Raw genomic sequence first — 26,177 nt, forward strand, 5'->3', positions numbered from 1 at the left:
CATTTAATCCTGCCCAATCCGTGTCTCATGGTGTCTCCTCTGCCCTGAAAACCCTGCCTAGCCACGGGCCAATCAGCTGTGTATTAACTGTGAGAGCAGCACATTCACAGTGTGCAGAGGGTTATTCCACGGCACAATTTCTCTTTAACTATGTTTTGCCCCTAGGCTTTTTACCATTATTGTATACATCTTTCTTTCCTAGTAGTAGTGATAATTCATTTGCATTTTAATAAATAAAGTTTGCCTGAAGATCAGAGAGTAAAACAGCCTTACTGGACAGCCGTACAGACCAGGCAGTGGTGACACACACCTTTAATCCCAGTAGACACACTAGTTTGCCATAGAAACCAGGTGGTGCTTGCCTTTAATCCCAGGGGTACAGCCTTTAATCCCAGCCCTAGAGAGGATTATAAAATGGGAGGAGACAGCTCACAGACACAGTCTCATTCTGAGACTCCTGGAGACAGGATCGTCATTTCAGACTGAGGTAGAGATAAGAGCCAGTAACTGGCTATTTTGCTTTTCTGACCTTCAGGTTAAACCCAAACTTCTGTCTCTGGGTTTTTATTATTTGTACTACACCCCATGGCTGACTGTGTGGCTGGGTGACTTGTTCCTGGCATCTTCCTGTCCCTCTTTTCTTGTTCCTCACCTGTCCCTCGATGTCTCCCATTTATTCTCTGTGCATGCCAGCCGCACCTCCTTCTCTCTCCTGCCTACCTATTGACCATTCATCTCTATATCAGACATTCATCTCTATATTAGACATTCATCTCTATATTAGACAGCTCACATGTTTTAGGCAAAGAAAGTTACAAATGTAACATGAAAGGATGCAACACATCCTTGCATCATTAAACAAAGATCCCACAGCATAAATGAATCTAACACATTTTAAACTAACAATCCACACAGGCTAGTGTTCAGATTAGATAACTGTCCATCAGTAGACCCTGTAAAAACCAAGTTGGTCATGGTGGCACATACTTTTAAAACCAACACTCAGGAGGCAGAGGCAGGTGGATCTCTGTGAATTTGAGGCCAGCCTGGTCTACAGAGCAAGTTCCAGGACTGACTCCATAGCTACTGGGAAACTCTGTCTCAAAACAATAAATAAATAAATAAATAAATGAAAAAGAAAAAAAAGAGAAAAGCTCTGGTAAGTTTGCATGCACTTTTAGAAGTTTCTAAAGGAATATTTCAAAAAATAGTGGTTTTGGATTTTTCTAGGGCTGGAAACTGAGGCATAGGAGAACCAAATTTCTGCAACTCCTTTTGTTATGAAATCCCCATCATTCAAAAAACTTTTCGTATTTCTTATTTTGTAAGGGCTCTTCCCTACTGGAAAGCCACAGTCGCGCGCTCTCTCTGAGCGAGCAAGCAAATCCATATACACCTGAGAATTGAACCCAGGGTCTCTGGAAGACCAGTCAGTGTTCTTAACCACTATCTCACTGTGTAGTTCTGTCTGGCCTGGAACTCTTTATGTAGACCAGGCTATCAAACTCATAAAGATCTGTCTGCCTCTGGCTCCCTAGTCCTGGGATTAAAGGTGGTGTCACCACGCCCAACTACAACCCCTCTCCTTTACCCACTCAGAATTTTTCATTCAGATCTCTTTCTTCCTTGGTCCTTATTCTTTCCATTCTCTCTGGTCTCCAATTCCCTAATTTCTCATTTGGAAAAAAAATTAAGAGTAGCTGGGATTTTACATATAAGTGCAATCCCCTCCTCCACCTCCAGGCCGAAAGTGGGCGGCAGATTCTCCGGAGCTCAGCACTGAGTGGGACCTGGGAGCTGGGAAACAAACTCAGATCTTCTACAAGAGTATAAGCTCTTAACTACTGAGCCATTTTTCCAAGCCCCAGAAATATATATATATTAATACACATATATATTACATTAAAATATTTATTGGTTATGTGTGCATGTGACACGGTGCACATCCAGATATAATTCTGGAGACCTTGGTTCGTCGAGTTAATGGCTGGCTACAGCTGATTAGCTCAGCGGTGAAGGTTGGATGACCCAAGTGAACGACAGCAGCTGTGGATATCCCGCAGGACCTAAAGGAGGCGCTAAGAATCCGGGTTCGGGCGGGAAGGACTCTTCAGCAAGGCCGATGCTAAGGGCTAAAGAGCCATAGCGCCCCCTACAGCGAGTGCTGCTGAGAGGCTGACGGGATCACGTGGCCTCCTCCTACCAATAGCAAAGTAACACTCGCTTCCTCCGTTCCCCATGGAAACAACGCCGCCCCCAGTGCTCCCGCCTCTCCTGTGGTGAGGTTTTGGCCTTTCATTGACTACTCCAGGTGACAATCAGACACCCGCTCCTTCTGGCTGGACAGTTCGCGTCCGGGACACGAGCGACTACGCCGTCTGGGGCGGCCGCCTGAGTCTCAGAGCCAATCAGAGGCGACGTCGCTTGTGCGCCTCCACGTCGGCAGCAGCTGCGGTCAAGATGGAGGCACTGATTTTGGTAGGAGCTGGAGGGCCGGTGGCGCCGCCGTGCTGTCCAGAGGGTCCGGGAGGCGGGGTTTGGCAGTTGGGGCCGGGAGAGGGGAGTTCCGGGCAGGCCTCGGGGGCCGAAGCTCCCGCTGCCTGAAGAATGCGAGTGTGGCCTACTTGGGACCTAGAGCTGCGGTTCGGAGGAGGAAGCCTTGCCGGGAAGAGGGCAGAGTCGATGGCAAAGTTGAAGAGGGCAGGCGGGGTCCTTAGGACAGTTCTGAGTGTGCTGGATGGGTTCTTTCAAGTTCTCCCAGATGGTTAGCATTGTGAATCACACCTACTTGAATTTCCCTAAACCATCATATTCCCCTCAAGTTGCAACAAGAGAATAGAGATGTTTTCTCAGCCTCAGATACTCCTGGTGGTGGTCAGTATACGATAATTAACAATTCCATGTCATCTTCCTCATGTTTTCTGCTTCTTGTTAATCTTTAGTATATAGCACTGCATCCAAGTTCTGGAATGCCTGCTAGAGCTAGTATTGATTTTGGAATATATTTTCTGACTCCTTATTCTGTCTCCTTTCCCCCCTCCTTTAGATTTTAGGAACTGTAGGACCTTCCTCTGGTTACATGAGAATTGTGGCTCCAGGAATGCATTAGCTCCTTTGTCTGATCCTTTCTGCTTGTTCAACTAGAACACAACCCCTTTAAAATAGGATCAGACAGCATTTCTTTCACGTGCACTGGTGGGCAGTTTGGAGATGCCTGAGTCTGCCTGCCTGATCTGTGTGTTAGTGTAGGAATTTAACTTCCAGATTCTTTCCTTGAGTTGAATTCCAGGATTGTTTCCATGGAGTCTTCCTTGGCTCCTCTTTTCCTTTAGATTCCTTGTGTGCATACATGTCAAACCCTGTCAGTAAAAGAAAACAAGTTTTACCTTCTTTCTTTTTTAAAAGAAAAAAAATTTGGTTTTTATTTTGTTTGTTTTGTTTTGTGTGAGACAGGGTCTCTCGCTCTCTCTCCCTCCCTGGAACCCCAGCTATTCTGGAACTTACTGTGTAGACCTCACTGGCCTCAAACTCACAGAGATTCACCTCCCTCTACTTTCCAAGCACTGGGATTAAAGGTATGTGCCCACCGTGCCAACGTGAGTGAGGGTTTCATATAGACCATACTGGGATCACCTTTGCCACACAACTAAGGCAGAGCACCAGGTCTACCTTCACATTTGTGTAGCAAGCACTTACTGCTGACCCATCTGCCTGTATTTTCTTACTTCCCTTCTTTCAAATGTCAAAGAAAATTTGCTCTCATGTGAGTTAGGCAAGTCGAAGCAAAATGCTTACTGTCTTGAGTAGCTTCAAGAACTTACTATAACAGTCAGTTAATGAATTTTTTAAAAATATTTATTTGTAGCCGGGCGATGGTGGCGCACGCCTTTAATCCCAGCACTCGGGAGGCAGAGGCAGGCGGATCTCTGTGAGTTCGAGACCAGCCTGGTCTACAGAGCTAGTTCCAGGACAGGCTCCAAAGCCACAGAGAAACCCTGTCTCGAAAAACCAAAAAAAAAAAAAAAAAAAAAAAACCAAAAAAAAAAAAAAAAAAGAATAGCAGGGAAAAATATTTATTTGTTTATTATGTATACAATATTCTTTCTATGTGTATGCCTACAGGCCAGAAGAGGGCACCAGACCTCATTACAGATGGTTGTGAGCCACCATGTGGTTGCCGGGAATTGAACTCAGGACCTTTGGAAGAGCAGTCAGTGCTCTTAGCTGCTGAGCCATCTCTCCAGCCCCAGTTAATGAATTTTTTAAATCTGATAACAGATGTGGATAAAGTCTGTGGAATTGGTCTCTTTGGATGTTTTTAACCTTTTTAATCAGGTGTGTAGCTCATACCTATAACCCCAGCACTCAGGAGGCTGAGGCTGTATTGCTGCTAGTTTGAGGCCATCCTGGGCTACAGAATGAGATCTTGTCTTATAAAACCAAAATTAGCCGGGTATTGGTGGCACTCACCTTTAATTCAGGAGGTAGAAGCAGGAGGATCTCTGTGAGCTTACGGTTAGCCTGGTCTACAGAGTGAGTTCTGGGGCAGCCAAGCCAGTACTATTATACATAGAAACCCTGTTTCAAAAAACAAACAAAAACCAACCACCAAAATTAATTTAGTAGAACTAGCTTAAAGAATGAAGAAGGTGCTGGGTGGTGATGGCACACACCTTTAACTCAGCACTCAGGAGGCAGAGGCAGGTGGATCTTAGAGTTTGAGACAGCCTGGTCTACATAGCGAATTCCAGGTCAGCTCGGTCAACACAGAGAAATCCTATCTTGAAAAAAAAGAACAAGGGCTGGAGAGATGGCTCAGTGGTTAAGAGCATTGCCTGTTCTTCCAAAGGTCCTGAGTTCAATTCCCAGCAACCACATGGTGGCTCATAACCATCTGTAATGGGGTCTGGTGCCCTCTTCTGGCCTGAAGGCATACACACAGACAGAATATTGTATACATAATAAAGAAATAAATATTTTTAAAAAGAAAAAGAAGAACAAGCAAAGAGAGCAAGGAAGGTGATACTCGTGTTGGTTCTGTTGGGCTGGTGTGCTCCATGGTGGAGCACACGATCTAGCTGGCTTTAAAAGGCCCTATATTTGGCCCCAGCACTGGGAGAGTTAAGTTATTCAGATAATCTCTGTCATTTCTCTTCCTTCTCTGCCCCTCTTATTCTGTGTGGTCTCTCAGCCTGCTTCTTTCTCTTCCTTCCACTTCCATCTGAACTAACCCCTCCATGTAGTAACAGGTCCTTGCTAACTTGCTTGGATGCCCCTTACCTTTACTTTTTTGTTCTGGTTTTTTTTTGTCTGGGACAGGGTTTCTCTGTGTAACAGCCTTGGCTGTCCTGGAATTTGCTCTGTAGACCAGGCTGGTCTCGAACTCACAGAGATCCACCTGCCTCTGTTTCCTGAGTGCTGGGATTAAAGGCGAAATCTCTGTTTTTTGAAACACTCTCATTATGTAGCCGGAGCTGGGCTTGGATTTGTAATCTCCTAGTTTCTCACCAAGTTTCTCTCTGATGTTTCTGTAGGTGCTTAGACTTCTTCATTGTGCAGAATTTCCTTTCAGTGATCAGTTGTATACAGTTTTTGTTGAGGATAAAATACCTACTGGTACTTGGGGGGTACCTATTTTAGGTCCAGTACTTGGGAGGCAAGCAGGTGGATCTCTGAGTTTGAGGCCATCCTGGTCTACACAGAGAAATCTTGTCTCAAAAAACTAACCAAACAATAACCCCCAAACCTCCTGTGTATGTGTGTGTATACATACTTACATACATACACACACACACCTTCTTCTGACTTTGGGCTTCAGGCATGCAGGTTAAACACACATCGGCAGGCAAAACCAGCCATATACATAAAATAAATCTTTTAAAAGAGTCATTTCTGCCTTAGCTCATGATCGAGTTTGTCTAATCTTCCTTCAGTCCTTCTTCTCTCAGCTCCCAGCCTGTCCTGGCCTCAGCCTCCTCTGCTGCTGTCTCTGCCATTTCTTCTCAGTGGAGAGGAGTCTGTGCTTGCCATTCTCCGTTTATAATTTGGAATCTTAAAGTTAATAACTTAATGCTTTCCTTCGGCCTTTGCTTTTTTTTCACCCTCAAAGCTGAATTACTGTAGTAGTTCAGATCCTTAAAATCTTTGTACGTTGATTTTTTTTCTTCCTATTTCCAGGTTTTATTTTCAGCCCAGTGTCTTACAGATTAGACTTCAATTCTGTCCATTGTCTCTCCTTAATATTTTATCCTAAAATGACAAAATTCTGATTTCCACGTCCCATTCAAGTATCGGGCCCTCTAGAGTGCACTGGGATGTGCCTGTGTCTGGAGGAGGGGCTGGGAACACATGAGTGACTTAGGTTGATGCCGGCTCGTGGCCCTTGCTTCCTGAATCATCTTAATGGGGCTTTTGTTAAATTCTTTTGGCACTAACAGAGATACTTGGCCTAAATGCCCCCTCCCCCTGCTTTGGGCAAAGGTATCAATTACATTAAGCCCCCAAAGCACTCCCATCTCGTTCCTGGCAGTCCCCTGTGCCCCTCTCCCAGCTGTGTCCTTGCTGGTGCTTGGCCCTCCATTTCGTTAGGAGAAGCAATCTTCTTGTTCCTGTGCTGTGGAGATATATTTCTCAGCCAGGGCTTGAGCAGTGCCAGCACTGCCCCCGGTGAGGTCCCTGGCAGCCATAAAAATTTTTATTGTGATTATGTTGGTGTCAGGGTGTCCATCTGGGTTATTGCACACCTAGTTTAATTGATTGAAGTTTAATTTATTGACACTTCAAATTAAATGATCAGAATAAACTGTGCTGTTACTCTGGCCGGCTTGTTTTAATGGTTGATTGCTAGAAGCAGACCTTGGCTTGAACTAAAACCCCTAAAGAGTAATTGACGCTGCTTCTAACTCTCCCCATGTCTTGCCCTCCAAGAAGACCTCGTTATAGATTTCCGACATATTTATTTATATATTTTTTCCCTCTCTGTCACAGTGGTGGGAAAGAGTTGGTCCCTGGCAAGGTATAAATTATATCAAAGGTCTAGGGGACCATCACGTGGTCAGAAGGGGTGGAGGAGGCCTCTACATGAAGAAAAGCAGACCCTGGAAAGCCAGGTCCTGCCTGAGGGGCAGGTTGTGAGTGTAGCTGCCCATCTATGTAAGGAAACCTCAAGGCAGCTTAGGCTTCTCGTCTAGGTTCTTCCTGCTGTTTCTTATTCCGTTGGTATGACTTGGCTTGATATTGGCAGGGTATTGTCAGAAAAACTAGAGGAAGGAGGAGCAAGAGGGGACAATAAGGATGGAACACGCATCATCGGTGCTTATGCAAGCACTTATGTTAGAATAACAGAGGGAGTACAGCTCATGAAGGTGCTCTGGGAGGCCAGATCTATGTGCACTGTGAGGGCCTTCAAATGGGCCTCTGTCACCCTCGTGTCTTCAGGAAATCCTTTTGTGGAACTTAATTCATGTGCTGCAGATCAAAGCTTATCTTGGTGCTAGGGATGTAGTTCAGTTGGCAGAGTTCACCTAGCGTCCTAAAATAGACTTGGCTGTACACACCTGCAATCTTAATTCTCTGTAGATAGGAACAGGAAGATTGGGAGAAAGTCAAGGTCATTCTCAGCTACATGAACTTGAAGGCAGTCTGGAATACATGAGACCCACCCTCACCCCAAAATAAATCAAAGAAAAGAAAGTCTATCTCTTAGTGGCTTTTCCTTCCCTTCTTCCTCACAATCAGTGTACATAATTCCATTTGTACCCAGTTGGTCTGAATAAGTTCTGTCAACCAGTTATCCTCCACTCTCTTGGTGTTATGTGTATGGTGGGGGCGCTGGGGGAGCAGGGTCTTCTGCGTGCAGGAGTTACGGGTATGTGCAACCAAACTTGGCTTCCATCTTTTCTGTTGTGTTATACTGAAGAGCTCAGGCTGCTCATCTAGTCTTTAGCTCTTTTTCTCAGGAGCAATTGGAAGGGGGCAGCAGGATTAACCATGATATAAACCAAGGATGCATGAAAAATGGATTTGTAACTCCCAGCACTAACAAAGCCCAAACAGAAGGACTCCCGACCCAGGTCTAAGAGTTTGCTGCCAGGCTGAAAGCTGTAGTAATGCCCTGCCTTGAAAACGAAGAGAAATTCACATTAAGAAGTTAAGACTTGGCCAGGTGGTGGTGGTGCACACTTTTAATCCCAGCACTCAGAAAGCAGAGGCAGGTGGATCTCTGAGAGTTTCAGGATAGCCTGATCTATCTAGAGAGTTCAGGACAGCCAGGATTGTTATACAGAGAAATCCTGTCTCAAGCAAAAAAGGAAAGAAGGAAAAGAAAAAGAGTTTAGGACTTTCGAGTCTCTTAAATTTAGATGTCCAGCCAGTCTTGAACACATACCCATTATTCTATTACTTGGGAGGCTTAGCTGGAGGATTGCAAAATTCAGGCTAGATTGGGCTATTCACTGAGACCCTGTCTCAGACTAAATATCCAAAGCCTAGGGATATAGTGCAATGATATAATACTTTCCTAACATATACTCAGCCTTGGGTTCCATCTATCCCTAACACTGGAAGGAAAACAAAAGATGTCTCATGCCCCATTTGATTGTTTTTCCTTTGCTTTGTAAGTGTGGGCTTCTGAATTGCCCAATTCGGGTGGGAGGATGTTCTTTTTTTTTTTTTTTTTTTTTTTTAAAAATCCAAGATACACTTATTTATTTATTTATTTATTTACTTATTATGTATACAATATTCAGTTTGTGTGTATGCCTGCAGGCCAGAAGAGGGCCCCAGACTTCATTAAGGTGGTTGTGAGCCACCATGTGGTTGCTGGGAATTGAACTCAGGACCTTTGGAAGAGCAGGCAATGCTCTTAACCACTGAGCCATCTCTCCAGCCCCGGGAGGATGTTCTGATGTAGCCCTCAGGCCTGTTGCTCTGTTCAGCAGGACCACCTCATTTTTGTGACTCTTGCCTTGGTAATGGTGAAGAGTTAGGAACTGTGACTCCTGTGGAGGAAGTTTTGCAGCTGTTTCGAGCATTCAGATGATATCTGGAGTTCAGAGAGATGGCTTAGCACTTAAGAGCATGGTTGCTTTTATAGAGAACCTGTGTGATTCCCAGCACTGACAGTAGATCATAGCCTTCTCTAACAATGCTGGTTGCTCAGACATGTCAAATAAATCAGTCTTTTAGAAAAGAAAAGCAAAGACCTGGTACCCTGCATTCCCAAAGAGCTTGAGGCTTGATTAACTTGCCCAGTGTGGACACCGAAGCCGGCTATTGAAGCTATATAGTGCTGGTCCTTACTTATCCCATGCAGGCTGAATGAGATCCTTGGTCTATTCACTTAGAAAGGCCCCCGTATTTTTATTGAAGTTGTTAACTGGCTGAAGGGAAATCACTCATTTTCTCAATTTTTCCTTTTCACAGTCTTTTTTCTTTCTTTTTTTGGCTATGTAGCTATGGCTGGTCACTGTGTAAACCACGCTGTCTTCAAACTTGCAGAGATCAGTCTGCTTCTTCCACCTGAATGGTGGGACTGAAGATGTATGCCACCGAACTAAGCTCTTCACATAATCTTGTCTTCAGAGGAAAAAAACCATTTCATTCTAAACCTAATCTATGAACTTCTTGAAATCATAAACTGTGTGGCATGTTTTTAGAATGGGAACAAGGTCCATAGAGTTTATCAGCTTATCACAAGGGTCTGTGTAATTAATGGAAAAAAAGGCATTAGCTTTAGCTGATCTAGGCCCAGCCTTTCACTTCTTTGAGGAATTTGAGTCTTTTGAGGAAGGGAGGGGGAAACTCAGTTACTCTCACTCAGAGTTCAGACTTTGGCTCCTCTTCTTCACAGAAGTTTTGTCCCATGCCTGTGCTTCCTGTCTGTATGTGCTTGGTCTAGGGGGAGGGGGGGGTGAGCACACACACAGATAGGAGGCCATTCCTCAGCAGCTGTCTACCTGGTTGTTATTGATGTTGCTAACCTTTTTGGTTTGGCTAGGCTGGCTTGCTAGTGAACAGGGGATCCTCTCATCTTTGCCAGCCCTGTGCTTGGGTTTTTTATACGGCTCCTGGGGCTCAACCTTGTGTCCCCATGTTTGCATGACAAGTATTTTCACCAACTGAGCTATCACCCCAGGCCGCATATTTTGTTTTTATTTTAGTGTTTTCTTAGAGGCGTGTGACCTTGTTATCGCTGATAATCTTGAACTTGTGATCTTCCTACCTCTTGAGCAGCACTGGGATTACAGATGTGGTGCCATGTCTTGTTTTATGTCATACTGGGGAGTGAACCAGGGCTTCATGTGTGCTAGGCAAGCACTACACTAAGCTATAGTCTCAGTTCCTAAAAAGATTCTTCTTCTGTCTGTTTGTTTGGTTTTGTTTTTGTTGTTGTTGTTGTTGTTTTTCGAGACAGGATTTCTCTGTATAACATTTCTGGCTGCCCTAGAACTTGCTTTGTAGAGACAGGGTTTCTCTGTCCTGGAGCTAACTTAGTAGACCAGACTGGTCTCGAACTCACAGAGATTGGCCTGCCTCTGCCTTTTGAGTGCTGAGACTGAAAGCATGCTCCACCATGGTCCAGCTTGGTTAGTTTTCAGCTGGTCAGATCCATTACTAAGCCAAGGCACTCCCCCCTTTTCCCATGGCCCCAAGAATATCTTGGTTAAATAGGGAACATAGAATTTTCTGGGAATCGCAACTAGATTTTGTTCTAAGTTTTATTTTACATGTGTAAATGTTTTGTCTTCATGCATTTATGGACACCATGTGCATGCAGTAACCTTCAGAGGCCAGAAGAGGGTGTCAGAAACCCCTGGTACTGGGAGCTGAGACCTGAACTGAGCCCTCTGCAGGAGCAGCAAATGCTCGTAAACTCCGAGCCATTCCTTCTGATTCATCAAATAGTCATAATTCTAAAACATTCTGTTTCTCTGCCGTACGTATTGTCCCTCCAAGATTTTCTGGTGTTAATACAATGATCTTATTCAAGTATTCCCTTACTATTACTGTATATATTTTCAATAGACTTAATTCCATAGTTTGTTGTTTTTGTAAATTGTTTTGAGACAAGGTCATTTATCCCAGCCTGTCTTAGAATTTGCTAAGTAACTGTGGATGACCTTAAACTTTTGTTCCTCCTGTTCCTAGCACCTGCGTTCTAGGGCTACAGGAATGAGCCACTACTGTCAGTCAACTTCCCATGTCTTCTTTTCTAAACCTATTTCTATTAATTTTATTTAAAATACAAAATACACACACAAATAGAGTTTGGTGATGGGTTTTTTGTTTCGTTTTTTAGCCCCCCTCCCCCCCCGTTTTTGCTTTGTTTTGATTTGTGTGTGAATTAAATACAAGGTCTCACACCTTAGGCAAACTGCTGCCTTTCTAGCACTGTTTGCTCGGGCTATAATCCTGAGGAAGCTGCGAGTCAGCGAGAAGGCCCCCAGAGGGCAGCACTGGGAAGGGCTCCTCTCTCCCTAGCCTTCCCCGTGTGGCTGTGAGGCTCGCAGATGTCATTTTCCATCAGGTTTCTGGAGCCCCTGATCGAGACCAGGGAGCTGTTTGCAGCAGCCTTGTTGCTTGTTGGATGGCATTTCAGCTGTCCTGGGGAGTTTTCTTGAAAATAAAAGCAGATATGAAAATCTATCCTTGGTACTCCTCCCACAGGTCAGTCTGCCCATCCATCATTTGCAGGCACAATTAGCATTTGAGGTGAAGTTCTGTTATACACTCAGGCTGTGGCTCTGAAAGTCAGTGCATCACAGAACTTTGTCTCGAAAGCTTTCTAGCAGCTGCCCATTTGGGAAGTGAGAGGGAAGAATAGATCTTTTCAGCCCTTTGAATATGATCCTAAAATTGTAGGGTCTTTTCCAGGAGTCAGCCTTTTAATGTATTACAAGGTCAAAGCCCAGTCCATGAGTAAGCTCATTTCTTCTTTTTTTTTAAGATTTTATTTATTTATTTATTATGTATATAGTGTTCTGCCTACATGTATGCCCACAGGCCTGAAGAGGGCACCAGATCTCATTGCAGATGGTTGTGAGCCACCATGCAGTTGCTGGGAATTGAACTCAGGACCTCTGGAAGAGCAGTCAGTGCTCTTAACATATAAACCATCTCTCCAGCCCAATGAAGCTCATTTTTAGTATCTGGGAGTTATTTATAAATATGCCCTTTGCAAAACTTAGAGTGAAATTACATTATCAGCAATGGCTTCTGGCACCTTGAACTGGCTGACTTCATGACATGAAGAGAACTCTCAGGCTTCCCACTTGTAAGAGATAAGAGCCATAGGGTGAAGAGGGCCCAGCTAGAGTTAGGAGGTGGCAGGAGAAGTTAGGAGAGCTGGCATTCCTCCTGCCTAAGCCCTCCTTTCCTTGTGACTTTTCTTTTGCAAATCTGCAATGGTCAGACCTTTGTCCTGCCTTCCCTCCCTTCCCAAAATGTTGGTGCCTGAAAGCTGGTCTCTCCTTTCTCCTTACCCTGTCTTTTATTGTGCCCAAGAAGACTCTGGGTTTCTGCTTTGAGGTTTCTTTTATCACATCTTCTAGGAAGCCAGTGACAAGAGCCGGGAGCAGAACTCTGGGCTATGTTTCTCAGTTGTCAGCATGGCTGTTTAGATGCTTAGACAGTGTTGGCCACAAGAACGTTGGCTCTCCCACTTGGCAGGTGGCCATTAGGGATTTTGGCATGCGCTGGGGTGGGGGTGTATGCTCCCATTTCTTCCTGAAATGCCAAACTCTGGCTGCAAGAACAGTCACCAATGCCAGATTAAGGTCCAGTTTCAACTTGTGGGCAGCTAGCTCTCTATGGTTGCTGTGAGTGTGGATGGAGGGCATAGCCATTTCCTTTTATTGGGACTTTTGTCCTTAAGGAAACTCACTCCCATTGAGGGCTCAATTTTGGTGCTTGAGCTGCTAAGTTACTATAGCACAGAGCCTGCCCTGTGTGGTGCTTTTTCTGTGTAGAACTAGGAGTTAGAAGAGCAACTTCTGTTTGTGATGTCTCAGACTAGACTCAGAAGACTTCCCTCTGCCAGGCACCACAGCTCCCCAGTTCAGAGGAGGTGTCCTGTCCATTACTCCAGAGAGCAGTATGTCTGGGGTGAGAAGTTTTAAGTGTGTCAGAGGGGATGAGTTGGTGATGGCACCCCAAATGGTCTCACTACAAAATCCACTTAGATGTAAAATCTGGTTCTAGTACATCATCACACCAAGAGATTTCTTTTTAAACTTTATTCTCAGTTTTGAACAAATTTTGAGGAGTATGCCAGATATTGCTCTGGATACTTGAGAGGAACAACACAAGAATCAATGAATGCTTTGCTTTGTTTCTTTTTGCTTTTTGAGACAGGGCCTCATAAAAATTAGCCTCCTTAAGAGTTTAAATCAGGCCAGGCAGTGGTGGCCCACACCTTTAATCCAGGCCAGAGGCAGAGGCAGGCCTGGTCTACAGAGTGAGTTCCAGGACAGCCCAGCCAGGACTGTTAACAAAGAGAAACCCTGTCTCAAAAAAAAAAAAAAAGTTAGGAAAACAAAGATTTCATTTCTAGGGTCATTTTCTTTTTTCTTTTTTCCCCCGAGACAGGGTTTTTCTGTAGATTTTTTGGTTCCTGTCCTGGAACTAGCTATTGTAGACCAGGCTGGCCTCGAACTCACAGAGATCCGCCTGCCTCTGCCTCCCGAGTGCTGGGATTAAAGGTGTGCGCCACCACCGCACGACGTCATTTTCTTTCTTTTGATTTTTGAGATAGGGTTTCTTCTGAGTTCTTGGACTAAAGGTGTGTGTCACCACTGCCCAGTTCTTATCTCATTTTCTTTTTCTTTATAAGTTTATTTTGCATTAGTGTTTTGCCTGCATGTAGGTCTGTGTGAGGGTGTTGGCTCTTGGAGTTACAGACAGTTGTGAACTTCCCTGTGGGTGCCAGAAGTTGAACCCTGACCCTCTGGAAGAATGGTCAGAGCTCTTAACCACTGAGCCGTCTCTCCAGCCCTCTTACCCCATTTTCAAAAGATAAGGTCAGTGAGCTGGAGAGAGGTCAGCAGTTAAGAGGCACTGGCTTCTGCTGGGCAGTGGTAGCACACATCTTCAATCCCAGCACTCCAGAGCAGAGGCAGGCGGGTCTCTGTGAGTTCAAGAGCTGCCGGGTCTGCAGAGTGAGTTCCAGGACAGCCAGAGCTACATAGTGAGGCACTATCTCCAAAAAACAAATTAATTAACTAATTAATTAATTTTAAAAAGGCATTAACTCCCTTTCTAGAGGACCGGGGTTCAACTCCTGGCACCCACATGGCACCTGTAATCCCAATTTTAGGGCCTGTTCTGTCCTCCAAGGTCACCAGCCATATAGATAGCGCACAAACATACATGTAGAAAACACCCATACATATAAAATAATAACATAAGTGATGGCACTTAGGAGGCAGAGGCGGATGGATCTTGTGGACTCGAGGGCAGCCTGGTCTATACATTGAGAGACCCTATCAATAATAATAATAATAAATAAAAGTTAGAAAAGCCTGGTTACTTCCCATTCTCTTAAAGCTAAGGTTGCGTCTCTCTGTGGCTCCCCACCCCTCCGGAGCTTCACTTTATCTCTGCAGGGCTGCAGCGTCTGAGTACTTCTTCTGCCTTGTGTCTAGACGACCAGGAAAGCAGAGCAGACAGTCTTGCCTTGGCACAAGAGGTAGCAGAAAGTAGTATTTATTGGTGAGATTGTCAAATAATGTGAGTGACAGAGGCCTTCAGTACACAGTGCCAGCTCCTCTTACTCTTCCATTCTGAAAGTTATGAGGACAGAGGAGAGTGCCCCAGACTTTCATGTTTGCAGCTGAGAGAGGTGTGAAGTGTTGGCACAGCTGCGGCTGGGTGTCTGCGGGAGCCAGTGTCAGCTGTTCTTTTTGGAGGGGAGTGGCTGGGGATTAAACCCAGGTGTCCCTGCATACTAAACAATCTCTGTAGAGCTGAGCCACACCGCTAAGCCCTTAGTTCTATTCTCGGTAGTGAGAGAAAACTCCCCTCCTGTTAGCTACCTCCTGGACCCTGGACTTGTGAAATATTTTTCTGTTTACCACACTTAAGATTCAGGTTGATTTTTATCCTAACAGATTAAGTGATAATGGTTCATATATAGCAGAGGAAAGGTTACATACGTGAATTTTTGGATGGTGTCTGTCTTGGAGACCTGGTGTGTGTATGTGTGTGCACACATTCACATGTGTGTACAAAATGCTTTTCTCTGCTGTGTTTGGCTTGCTTTGAGACTGCAGTGACTAAGTACACAACCTTCAGATGAGCAGTGCTCATTCATTAGCATGGTCACATTCCATGCCCACCTGTGCCCAGGAGGCAAGGAGGAGGGTTATTTGGAAAGTGACTTGGCCTTAGGACCTGGAAATAACAGTGTAATCTTTCTTGATGAGAGCTTGCGAGTCTGAACTGTCTGTGAGTCTCAGCTGTCTCTGAGTCTGCTTTGGAGCCTCCTATTGACACCTTTCTCAGTTCAGTTCCTACCTCCACTTGGTTATCCTCGGGGGCCATAGGGGGCATAGACCCCAGTGGGACCAGAGAAGGAAGCTATTAGGCTTGCTAGTAGTGGTGGAGCCCTCAAAACTGAAGCTGTGCTCATATTTCCTCAGGAGCCCTCCCTGTACACTGTGAAGGCCATCCTGATTCTGGACAATGATGGAGATCGACTCTTTGCTAAGGTGAGATTCCCTTTCAAGAGTATCATGATTTTGAGAATTCTTCCGTCTTACCTTGACCACTCCAGATAAATCCAAGTTGGCAATCTTGTGTCCCTTGGAGTGCTTTCTTCCAGCTGCGCTCAGACCTTGACCTTCCTCTGCCATCCTCATCAGAGCAGGAAGAACTTTGGTACCTTGGTTCTAAAACACAACAGTTTCTCAATGTTAGAAGCTGTCTGTCTATGTCCCGACTGTCCCTGTCTCTCTTACTTTGTCTTGCAACCTGAGTTTTTCCCGGGAGTCTACAGTCTACAGTTTCTGACTTGTAGCCCTAGGTTTGTGGTGTCCTCACCACACTGCATGCCCCAGTGAGGCGTTGCTAACTTTGGATGGATTGAGAGGAGAAAGGACACCCCTCTCCTTCATTCTCCCCCTCCTGTAGAAATACCTTCTGTCCCTGGTGTATTAACTCTGGGCGAGCAGAGCATAAATCAATCAGCAGGTGGAGATTAGTTAGAATTCACCAGCTGTTCCTCCCTGTAATTGGATGTAACTATTCAGGACACCTTTGGAAACAGTTATCCAGTTACTAAATGCCAGACCTGTCATAGGTCTTCAGCTGACTGCGACGGATTAGCCCCGAAAGAGCAGGCGATTTAGCAGCCTGCATCTCCAGCCCCTTGCTAGGAGTGCTTGGGAGTGGGCTGTGTGAAGTGCTTAACTGCCCCCTTCTCTGAGCTGGCAGAAACAGCTAAGATGTGCAGGAGAACAGTGCATGGATTTGCCTTGCTGTGGAAGAGATTTGTATGGCCTTTCTCCACTACTCAGTAAAAGAGTGGTTTCTCTAGACAGGTGGTGGTGGCACACACCTTTAATCTTAGCACTTGGGTACTCAGGAAACAGAGATGGGCAGATCTCTGAGTTCAAACCCAGCCTGGTATACAAAGCTAGTTCCAGGGCAGCCAGAGTTTCTACTCTGTCTGGAAAAACAAAACCATCTCCCCCGTATTCACCCCCAAAAGAAAGGACTGGTCTTCCTGCAGTGACGGGGAGTCTGAGGATGCACTCCTGTATCTAGTGTGCTTATTCCTAGCACTGCCCTGACCAGGGTAGCCCCTGGGAAGTATGTAGTGGGCGTGTCCTTAGGAGAGCTGCTAGGTCTTTGCCCTCGGTCTTAGAGATGGCATTAGGACAGTGGGACCGATTACAGGACAGTCCCCCACACATGTTTCTTTTGTGGGTGTGTGTGGTTATTAGAGAAAGTCAGAGAAAGGCTTTCAGGAGTTGGCTCTCTCCCTCTACCTGTGGGCTCTGGACATCAGACTCAGGTTGGAGCTTGGCAGCAAGCATTTTTCTTTTCTCTCCCTTCCTTTCTTCATTTTCCCCCTCTCTCTCTTCTCTCTCCCTCCTCCCTCATTCCCTCCATCTCTCCCTCTTTTTCTTCCATCACTCACTCCCATTCCCTGCCTCTGCAGACCTTTCTTAGTATTCTTTTCCCACCCCGAGTAGAACAATCACTAATCATCTGGGCTCGCAGCTATGATGACCCAGCCCTGTCTCCTTTCCTCCCACTAGTACTATGACGACACCTATCCCAGTGTCAAGGAGCAAAAGGCCTTTGAGAAGAACATTTTCAACAAGACCCATCGGACAGATAGTAGGTCATTCTCCTTCACTATTCCCTGTGTTGGGGGGAACCATGGGAAAGGGGTGTCAGCAAGACTATAGAAAAAGATAAAATGATGCGACCTCCTCTCCTCTTTCTTTTCTCTTCCTCCCCTCATATAATAAACTCTTCAGAAATGTAATGGGGAGGTGAGTGTACCTCACGCGGGAATACTGTGCTAGAAGCTTGGCTGTTAGCTACCTGTCTAGTCCCTGGATTTATGAGCCTCACCTGACAAATTTAACTGCAGCTCTGCTTATTGTACCGCATCCATTAGGGCAGGGAAATGGAAGCCTGTAAAGGTGACCGCTCTGCATTTTCACCTCCGAAGGATCGCTGGTATCCTGCCTCATACACAGGGAGGAAAGTAGGTGCAGTGGGGGAGGGAGAGTTAGAAAACATGTATTTAGACTCCCCTGAGTTTCTGTGTCCCTTCTGCCAACCCCATAAACAATAGATAGCTTCAGTGCCTGAAGGTCATTACAGTTGACCTTTCCTTGGCCCACACAACTGTCCCCAGGAATTCATGGGAACTCCTATTCAGTCTCCTCTTCTCCCACACAGCTTCAGTTTCTGCTTTCTTCCCAAGGTGAAATTGCTCTGTTGGAAGGGCTGACAGTGGTCTATAAAAGTAGCATCGATCTCTATTTCTATGTGATTGGCAGCTCCTATGAAAATGAGGTGAGAATCCCTGCCCATTTGCTACCTCTGATGTTGCTTCTGAAACTATAGATGGGACACAGCCATTAGTTTTGGACTTTGTAGAGCCACATTCCTCCGATGTCTGCAAGGTCTTTTAGACCTTTTATTTTTTATTTTTTTTTTAAAGATTTATTTATTTATTATGTATACAACATTCCTTCCACGTATGTTCACATGCCAGAAGAGGGCACCAGACCTCATCATAGATGGTTGTGAGCCACCATGTGATTGCTGGGAATTGAACTCGGGACCTTTGGAAGAGTAGTCAGTACTCTTAACCTCTGAACCATCTCTCCAGCCCCTCTTTTAGACCTTTTAAAAGACTTAAAAGAAGTCTTTTAGAGGTCCCTGTCAGCATACAAAGTGACCCAGTCAAAGAGTTAGTCAGAAAGGAAGTTTTCCCAGGTCTTTTTTTTTTTTTTTTTTTTAAGGGGCAGAATCTTACTGTATAACACAGGCTATTTTCAAATCTGTTTCCAGGTATGAGTCACCATGTCCAATTAGAATGTTTTTAGTATCCTTCCCTACACAGTGACTGTTTTAGATTTTGTTTGTTTGGTTTTGAGACACAAGTTGTAGTTCAGACTGACTTTAGACTCTCAGCAGTTCTCCCGTCTCAGCTCCAGCGTGAGCCAGTAACATCAAGTTCCCACAGTGTTGTTTAAGGTGTGGTCAAGAGTGTGTGTACTCTAGATCACGGTGAAGCCGTGTTGGATGAAGTCTCACACTATAAGAGGGACTGTGAGTGCAGTCCTGACCTTCCTGGGTGCAGGAAATCTGTTTATTTCAGGTGGGAGAGCAGGTAGGTAAGTAAGGCACTAGGTAATTTCCCATCATAGTTAAAGAGCTTGGGAAACCAGGTCCTGCTGAGCCCTCTGGGCTATGTACAGACTCTGGGAAGTGTATTGCTTTAGCTTGGCAGCATTCTGGGGGTTGGAGGCATTACTATTTTTGTTTTACCAATGAGAAAAGCAAATCACAAAGAATCATAAAATTACTTGTATTTGGCATTTGTCAAACTACAGAAGTAGCTGTTTTATGAGCTTAAACTCTACTGGGTAACAAATGTAGAATCAGCTGAGATTCAAACCTAGTTCTGACTCAAGAGCCCAAGCTGAGGCTGGAGATGCAGCTTAGCAGTGAAATATGTGCTTAGCAAATTTGAAGTCCTGAATTTGACCACTAGTATCATTTTTAAAAAGGACCTTGGGGTGAGGTGGGAGGCTGGAGAGATGGCTCAGTGGTTATGGCTGCTCTTCCAGAGATCCTGAGTTCAATTCCCAGCAACCACAGTGGCTCACAACCATCTGTAATGAGGTCTGGTGCCCTCTTCTGGCCTGCAGGTGTATGTGCAAGGTACTCACTCATACATAAAATATGAATAAATAAATGAGTTTTTTAAAAGGACGTTCTACCACCTTCCTCTAGCTTCAGCTTTTGCTGGATTTATGATTTCTCTCCTTACTGACCCATCGGGTAGCTTAGTAAAGACATAGAATAGAGGTAGGGGCAGGAGATGGCTTAACTGTTAAGAGCACTGGCTGTTCTTCCAGAGGTCTTGGGTTTGATTCCCAGCATCCACATGGTGACTCACCACTGCCTATGACTACAATACCAGGGGATCCAGTGCCTTCTTCTAGCCTCTTTGGGCCCTGCACCTGTGTGATACACAGATACAGATGCAGACAAACATGAGCATCCATGCTATCAACTAACAAAGAGACATAGAGGCGGAGAGGCATGACAGTGCACACACTTGGGAAGTATAGTCAGGAATTCAGGGTTGTCTCAGTTATATAGCTAGTTGAAGACCAGCATAAGCAATGTGAGACACTACTACACAAAAAGAAAACACATCTGGAGATATTGCTTACTGTTAGATTGCTTGCTGTTCTTTCAGAGAACTGAATTTGGTTTCTATGTTGGGCAGCTCACAACCATCTGTAACTCCTGCTCAAGTGGAGTACAGTGCCCTCTTCTGGTCTTTGTGGGCACCTGTATATTTGTGGCACATACACACAAATAAAAATAAATCTTGCTGGGCACGCCTTTAATCCCAGGCAGAGGCAGGCGGATCGCTGTGAGTTCGAGGCCAGCCTAGTCTACAAGAGCTAGTTCCTAGACAGGCTCCAAAGCTACAGAGAAACCCTGTCTCATAAAACAAACAAACAAATAAAAAAATTTAATTAATAAAAAGCAAACACACAGAGAACTAAGATACATTGAGGGCTATGTCAGCAAAGTTCTGTTTGAATTTCTGTCTTAAAGAAACCTTCACTTAACACAGTTGGTGCATACCTTTAATCCCAGCAGGCAGGCAGATCTCTGTGAGTTTGAGGCTGGCCTGGTCTACAGAGCGAGTTCCAGGACAGCCAAGGCTTTACAGAGAAACCCTGTCTCAAAGAAAGAAAGGAAGGAAGGAAGGAAGGAAGGAAGGAAGGAAACCTCTACTTGTGGAATTGTTTAGCAGAATTAACTTCTCTGAGAAACCAGAGGCTAATTCTGTTGTGTTTGCACCTCACATTATGTCTCTGGTCGTTGTGAAAACCTGTGTGTGTTGCTAAGGATGCAAGTGGAGGGGTTTGCTTTGGGGTAGCAGTTTTAGGACCTTGAACCTTCTGTCTCCTTTCTCAACAGTTGATGCTTATGGCTGTTCTGAATTGCCTGTTTGACTCCTTGAGCCAGATGCTGAGGTGAGCAGCCATTCTCAGTTTACACTGGGAAGAGAAAGTACCTCTCCCTCAGGGCCTGGAATTCGTGGGAAATGAGAGCCACACTGGGGAATTGGTTCTTTGTGAGCACGATCCTCCTACGGAATGAGAGGAGTCTGTCTCTCCTTTGGCTTCACTGATGATTGAACTTGGTAGGCAATTGTTCTACACTGAGCTACTCACACAAACCTTTTATTGTGTTTTCTTTTAATTTAAGACAAGGTTTTACTAAGTTGTCTTAGAACACTGTACCCCAGGCAGCTCTTGAACATGTAATTGCCTGCTTCAGTCTCCAGAGTAGTTGAGAGTACATGCATGCACCATGGTGTCCTTGTCTATGCTTGACATGTCGAGTGATTCTGACAGTGTTCTGAGCCCCTAGGTGCTTTCCTAGGCTTTGTCCTCTGCAATTGCTGGCGGGGAAGGACAAGGAAGGTGTCCCAGGTGAAAAATTGCCCGTCTCCATTAGTACTGCCTTTATAGTCTCCCTGTACATAGAATGGCCCCACTGTTCTCTTGGCCCTACTTACCTCCCCAGTAGCCCTCTGTTTCCATGCACACAGCAAGAAAAAATGTAAGATACTTTCTCTGAAAACATTCAAGGTGCTGAACCTCATCCACAGCAGCTCCTAAGTGAAGGCATTTTAGAGATCCATCCAGAGGAGAACAGCAGGCCAAAGGCTCAGGTTTCCTCAGGAAGGGGGATGATTTATTTCCCAGCCAGGTGGATGAATAGACTTAATTTCGGGTAATCTAGAGAAAAGAGTCGCACTGATGGATGTGACAGGCCACATGCACAAACCACGGGATCTGTGGCTGGTGGATGCAGCCCCTGGCTGTTCCTCACCCCTCTTTGGCCTTTGTTTTAGGGCTTGAACAGACCTGGGGGGAGGGAGAAGGCAGAGAGACTTCACAAGTTTGTCAGCACTTGAGTGCAGATAGGATTTGCATCCTACCCCTCCCACCTTCCGCACCCACTCCAGACTAAGCTGTACTCACCACCAGCAGCATTCTGGGTAGTCAGCCCAGGAGCCAGAAGTTGGCTGTTTGGAATCCCTTTCTTGATATTCAGACAGTGGCCCAGGATCCCTTTCACACACAGTCTGATTTTTCTCTTTTGGGGATTTAGGAAGAATGTAGAAAAGAGAGCTCTGCTGGAGAACATGGAGGGGCTCTTCTTGGCTGTGGATGAAATTGTAGATGGAGGGTGAGTTCTCTACCCTGCCTGGATTTGGAGTGGGAAAGGGAAGTGGCTGCCCCTGTTCCAAGTCACGTGGGTTGACCAGCCAGTGATCCCTGCCTTTGGGACAGGACAAGCGAGCAGTGATCTTCTCTGTGTTTGTAGGGTGATCCTAGAGAGCGACCCCCAGCAAGTGGTGCACCGGGTGGCTTTGCGGGTAAGCAGGAATGTGCAACCCCTTCTCTCCACAGGTTCTCTCAAGCTAAGCTTGCTGAGTGTAGCTGAGGACGCAGCTCCTAAACACATCCTACCTTTTCCTACCCTTAAACATGTGTGGACCCTTCTCCTGCCTTCCCACCCCAGTGCACCAGAGAAGCAAAGGAGCTTGTTGGTTTTTCTAACAGGAACCTAGCATTTTATATGGTCTTGTACAAAATGGCCACTTTAATGTAAACATATCGAATGAACAAAGTAAAAGAAGCATTAAAATTCATGGTTCTGAAACTATAAAGGAGCATGAGGTTGGCTTTGAGAATGGATCCAGTCATCAAAGGCGTTGGAGTATCTTTCCTGTCTTAGTCTGATGGAACCCCCAGGAAGTTCTTATTTGCCAGCACCTCAGCCCTCCTTGGCGCTCGTGACGGCAGAAAGGAATCTGAGGTACTGGCAGGAAGCTTCGTATCTGCTCAGGGAGATGATAGTGCGTGCACAGAGTCCACCTAGGAGACGATAGTGCACATAGTCCACCTGGGAGACGATAGTGCGTGCACAGAGTCTACCTGGGAGACGATAGTGCATACAGAGTCCACCTGGGGGACGATAGTGCACAGAGTCCACCTGGGAGACGATAGTGCGTGCAGGGTCCACCTGGGAGACAGTAGTGCGTGCAGAGTCCACCTGGGAGACGATAGTGCACAGAGTCCACCTGGGAGACGATAGTGCACAGAGTCCACCTGGGAGACGATAGTGCACAGAGTCCACCTGGGAGACGATAGTGCATACAGAGTCCACCTGGGGGACGATAGTGCACAGAGTCCACCTGGGAGACGATAGTGCACAGAGTCCACCTGGGAGACGATAGTGCACAGAGTCCACCTGGGAGACGATAGTGCGTGCAGAGTCCACCTGGGAGACAGTAGTGCGTGCAGGGTCCACCTGGGAGACGATAGTGCGTGCAGAGTCCACCTGGGAGACGATAGTGCGTGCAGGGTCCACCTGGGAGACGATAGTGCGTGCAGGGTCCACCTGGGAGACTATAGTGCGTGCAGGGTCCACCTGGGAGACGATAGTGCGTGCAGGGTCCACCTGGGAGACGATAGTGCGTGCGCAGGGTCCACCTGGGAGACGATAGTGCGTGCGCAGGGTCCACCTGGGAGACGATAGTGCGTGCGCAGGGTCCACCTGGGAGACGATAGTGCGTGCAGAGTCCACCTGGGAGACAGTAGTGCGTGCAGGGTCCACCTGGGAGACGATAGTGCGTGCAGAGTCCACCTGGGAGACGATAGTGCGTGCAGGGTCCACCTGGGAGACGATAGTGCGTGCAGGGTCCACCTGGGAGACGATAGTGCGTGCAGAGTCCACCTGGGAACTGGTGCAGCGATGTCTGAACAGAGCAGCACCGCCAGTTCCCAGTGTCCTGGCCCTGACCTCCAGAGTGAAAGTTGCCAGTGCTGGGTAATGGGAAGTCTTCTCCCTTAACTGCCTGGGCTCCATTTGCATAGTTTAATCTTCTCCTCTAACATATGTCTCTATGTGGCAAGAGAGAGGGTCCCCCCCCACTGTCTCCCCCTTCCCCTTCTCAGGCTGCTGTTGCAGCAGTTTATTTCTTCAAATTAACATGCCGTCGTTACCCATGAGGCCTTGCGGTATCCATTAAACTACCCCTGGCTCCCTTCATCCCCCCCTTGATATTGATATTCATGGAAGGTCTTCTCTGACTAGGGAATCAGGTCCTCATCCCAGAGTTGAGGGAGATAAGGATCAGATATCCTGCTGATTACTTGGAATGAACTAACCCTTTTAAGAAGGGTTAGTTAGCTTCTCAGTGGAGGATGGATAAAATGACCCTTTGTGTTGACAGTCCCTCTGGCCAGTAAAAGTGTGGCTCGGTCTTTGGAAGAAGGGGTTGAGAAGTTTAGGGTATTTGCTTTTGTTTCAGACTCCAGTCTAAACGCTTATCTCCATACAGGGTGAGGACGTCCCCCTTACAGAGCAGACCGTGTCTCAGGTATGACTCTTCCTCCCTCCTTTCCACATGTTATTACAGAGCCTAACAGCCAAGTCTGAATTGAGACCTCACATCAGTGAGGTGGCCTGGCTGCTTCTTGTCCTGGAGCACAGTGTCCTCAGCAGTGCCCTCTTCTCTCACTGTGATCGTGACTGTCAGCCTCGCTTTCTGTACCCTTCAAATCTTCCCTGCCAGATACCTCAGGCAGTGATTTATTCCCCGGCAGAGACTTGCCTTAAGCAGATGGTCTGTGTGCCTATGAGCACATACTCCTCTTTCTCTTATTATTCAAATGAGGGCTGAGCTGGAAATGCATATTCTGACCTGTGCAGACTGCAGACCCGTCCTTCTGCCTTGACTGCAGATGACTGTCTACTGACCTGGGGGCTGCAAGGGAGAGTTCTGGAAATGCATATTCTGACCTGTGCAGACTGCAGATCCGTCCTTCTGCCTTGACTGCAGATGACTGTCTACTGACCTGGGGGCTGCAAGGGAGAGTTCTGGAAATGCATATTCTGACCTGTGCAGACTGCAGATCCGTCCTTCTGCCTTGACTGCAGATCCGTCCTTCTGCCTTGACTGCAGATGACTGTCTACTGACCTGGGGGCTGCAAGGGAGAGTTCTGAGTCTGCCCAGTAGGAATCCTCATCATCTGGATGTGTAATCTCCTTTTTATAACTGTGTCCAATAACCCCCAGCTTTTTCTTCTTTCCTCCCAGGTATACCTCTTCTCTCTTCATCCCCCCAGTGGATTTGAATTCGGGGGGACTTTCCCAAACTGACAATCCTCTAGGGCCTTAGAGAGCTTCCTCCTATCCTTCCACCCTTGGGATTTTCTATCCCCAGTTCTTCTAAGGAGAGGAAAGGCAAGTGTGGGGAAGGAGAGCCTCAGCCTGCTAACACCCGGTGGCTTGCAAGCCCTCCTCAGTGCTGCCTTTGTCTCTGCAGGTGCTACAGTCAGCAAAAGAACAGATCAAGTGGTCCCTCCTTCGATGAAGATGTTTCATGCCCAGTTCCTTGCGCCTCAAAACCCCACATCTGCTATGACTTCTTATCCAGGCCCCCAACAGATGCTCTTAGGGTCATGTTGGAGAATCACAATGGACCCTTGCATCTCTATCCTTTCTAGGGTCATTTGTCCCCTACTTCCTTCCCACTCAAGGGCAGATTTGAATGAGGCAGGGGAAACACCCTCTTCCTACTACACTGGTTCTCCAACCCCCACATTCTCTCCTGGCCCTTTTCTATGGCTGTACTTCAGATCAAAGCAGGAGAAAGAATGTGCTGAGTGTTTCCCTCCCTGTGCCCCAAGGGCCCTCATCCCAGCATCCCATATGTCCAGCAAAGGGAGGACTCCTTCCTTCAGCCCAAGTGGGTCTGGAGTGGCAGGGGCTGCGCAGCTTCTCTTCTTCCTGCTGCCCTGTCCTCTGCCTTGAAGAGACTGGGAACAGAGCTGCCAAGGGACAGTGATTTAACCCCTGTCTGTGAGTGTGCAGGCAGTGCAGTCTCTGCTATAATCTGCCCTTCAGCCTCAAGGCTGCTCTAGGTCTGTACCACACCTCTCCCAGGTCTTTGCCTGGTGTGGCCTCTGGTAGCCTGGAGCAAAGCCAGACCTTGGAACTAAAACAGAGGTGGCTTCCAGGAGAGTTTCTACACAGAACCAGGAAGAAGGGGTCCTTCATGACTTGGGTCTTGCCATGTTCCTCCTCTGCCTTGGTTCTGCAGTCTGCTCTTTAGCTCTCCCTCTCTGCCCCAGCCTTCCCCTCAGCCGAGGGGCTGGTGCCTGCCTTTCTTCTAAGGCTTGGATTCCCGTTCTTGGTTGAAATGTTGCCCCTTGACCCCACATCTCCGTGAAAATGTCTTAGAAAAACGTTCCCCTGCAAACATTCTGCCCCCTGCTTTGGCTGAAGTGGGCAGACTGGAGGTGGCCTCTGCAAGAAATGGAGTCAGGCGGAGTACAGTACGTTGCTGTGCGTCAGAGGAATAAAGCGAATCTCTTCCAAA

At 46.5% G+C, this 26,177-nt stretch overlaps 1 protein-coding gene across 1 annotated transcript; it reads left to right on the forward strand.

The window, feature by feature from the left end:
• Positions 1-2,362: 2,362 nt before the first annotated feature.
• Copz1 (COPI coat complex subunit zeta 1) lies at positions 2,363-26,177 on the forward strand. Its single transcript, XM_041669968.1, has 9 exons — positions 2,363-2,478; positions 15,639-15,707; positions 17,262-17,343; positions 17,942-18,033; positions 20,692-20,747; positions 21,895-21,972; positions 22,111-22,162; positions 24,134-24,172; positions 25,122-26,177. Exons 1-9 carry the CDS (start codon positions 2,461-2,463, stop codon positions 25,167-25,169), a joined length of 534 nt encoding a protein of 177 aa, XP_041525902.1. The 5' UTR covers positions 2,363-2,460; the 3' UTR covers positions 25,170-26,177.

This window comes from Microtus oregoni, unplaced genomic scaffold, assembly GCF_018167655.1.
Source record: "Microtus oregoni isolate MIOR12 unplaced genomic scaffold, Mior012 000019F_ref0000042, whole genome shotgun sequence".
Lineage (NCBI taxonomy): Eukaryota > Metazoa > Chordata > Mammalia > Rodentia > Cricetidae > Microtus > Microtus oregoni.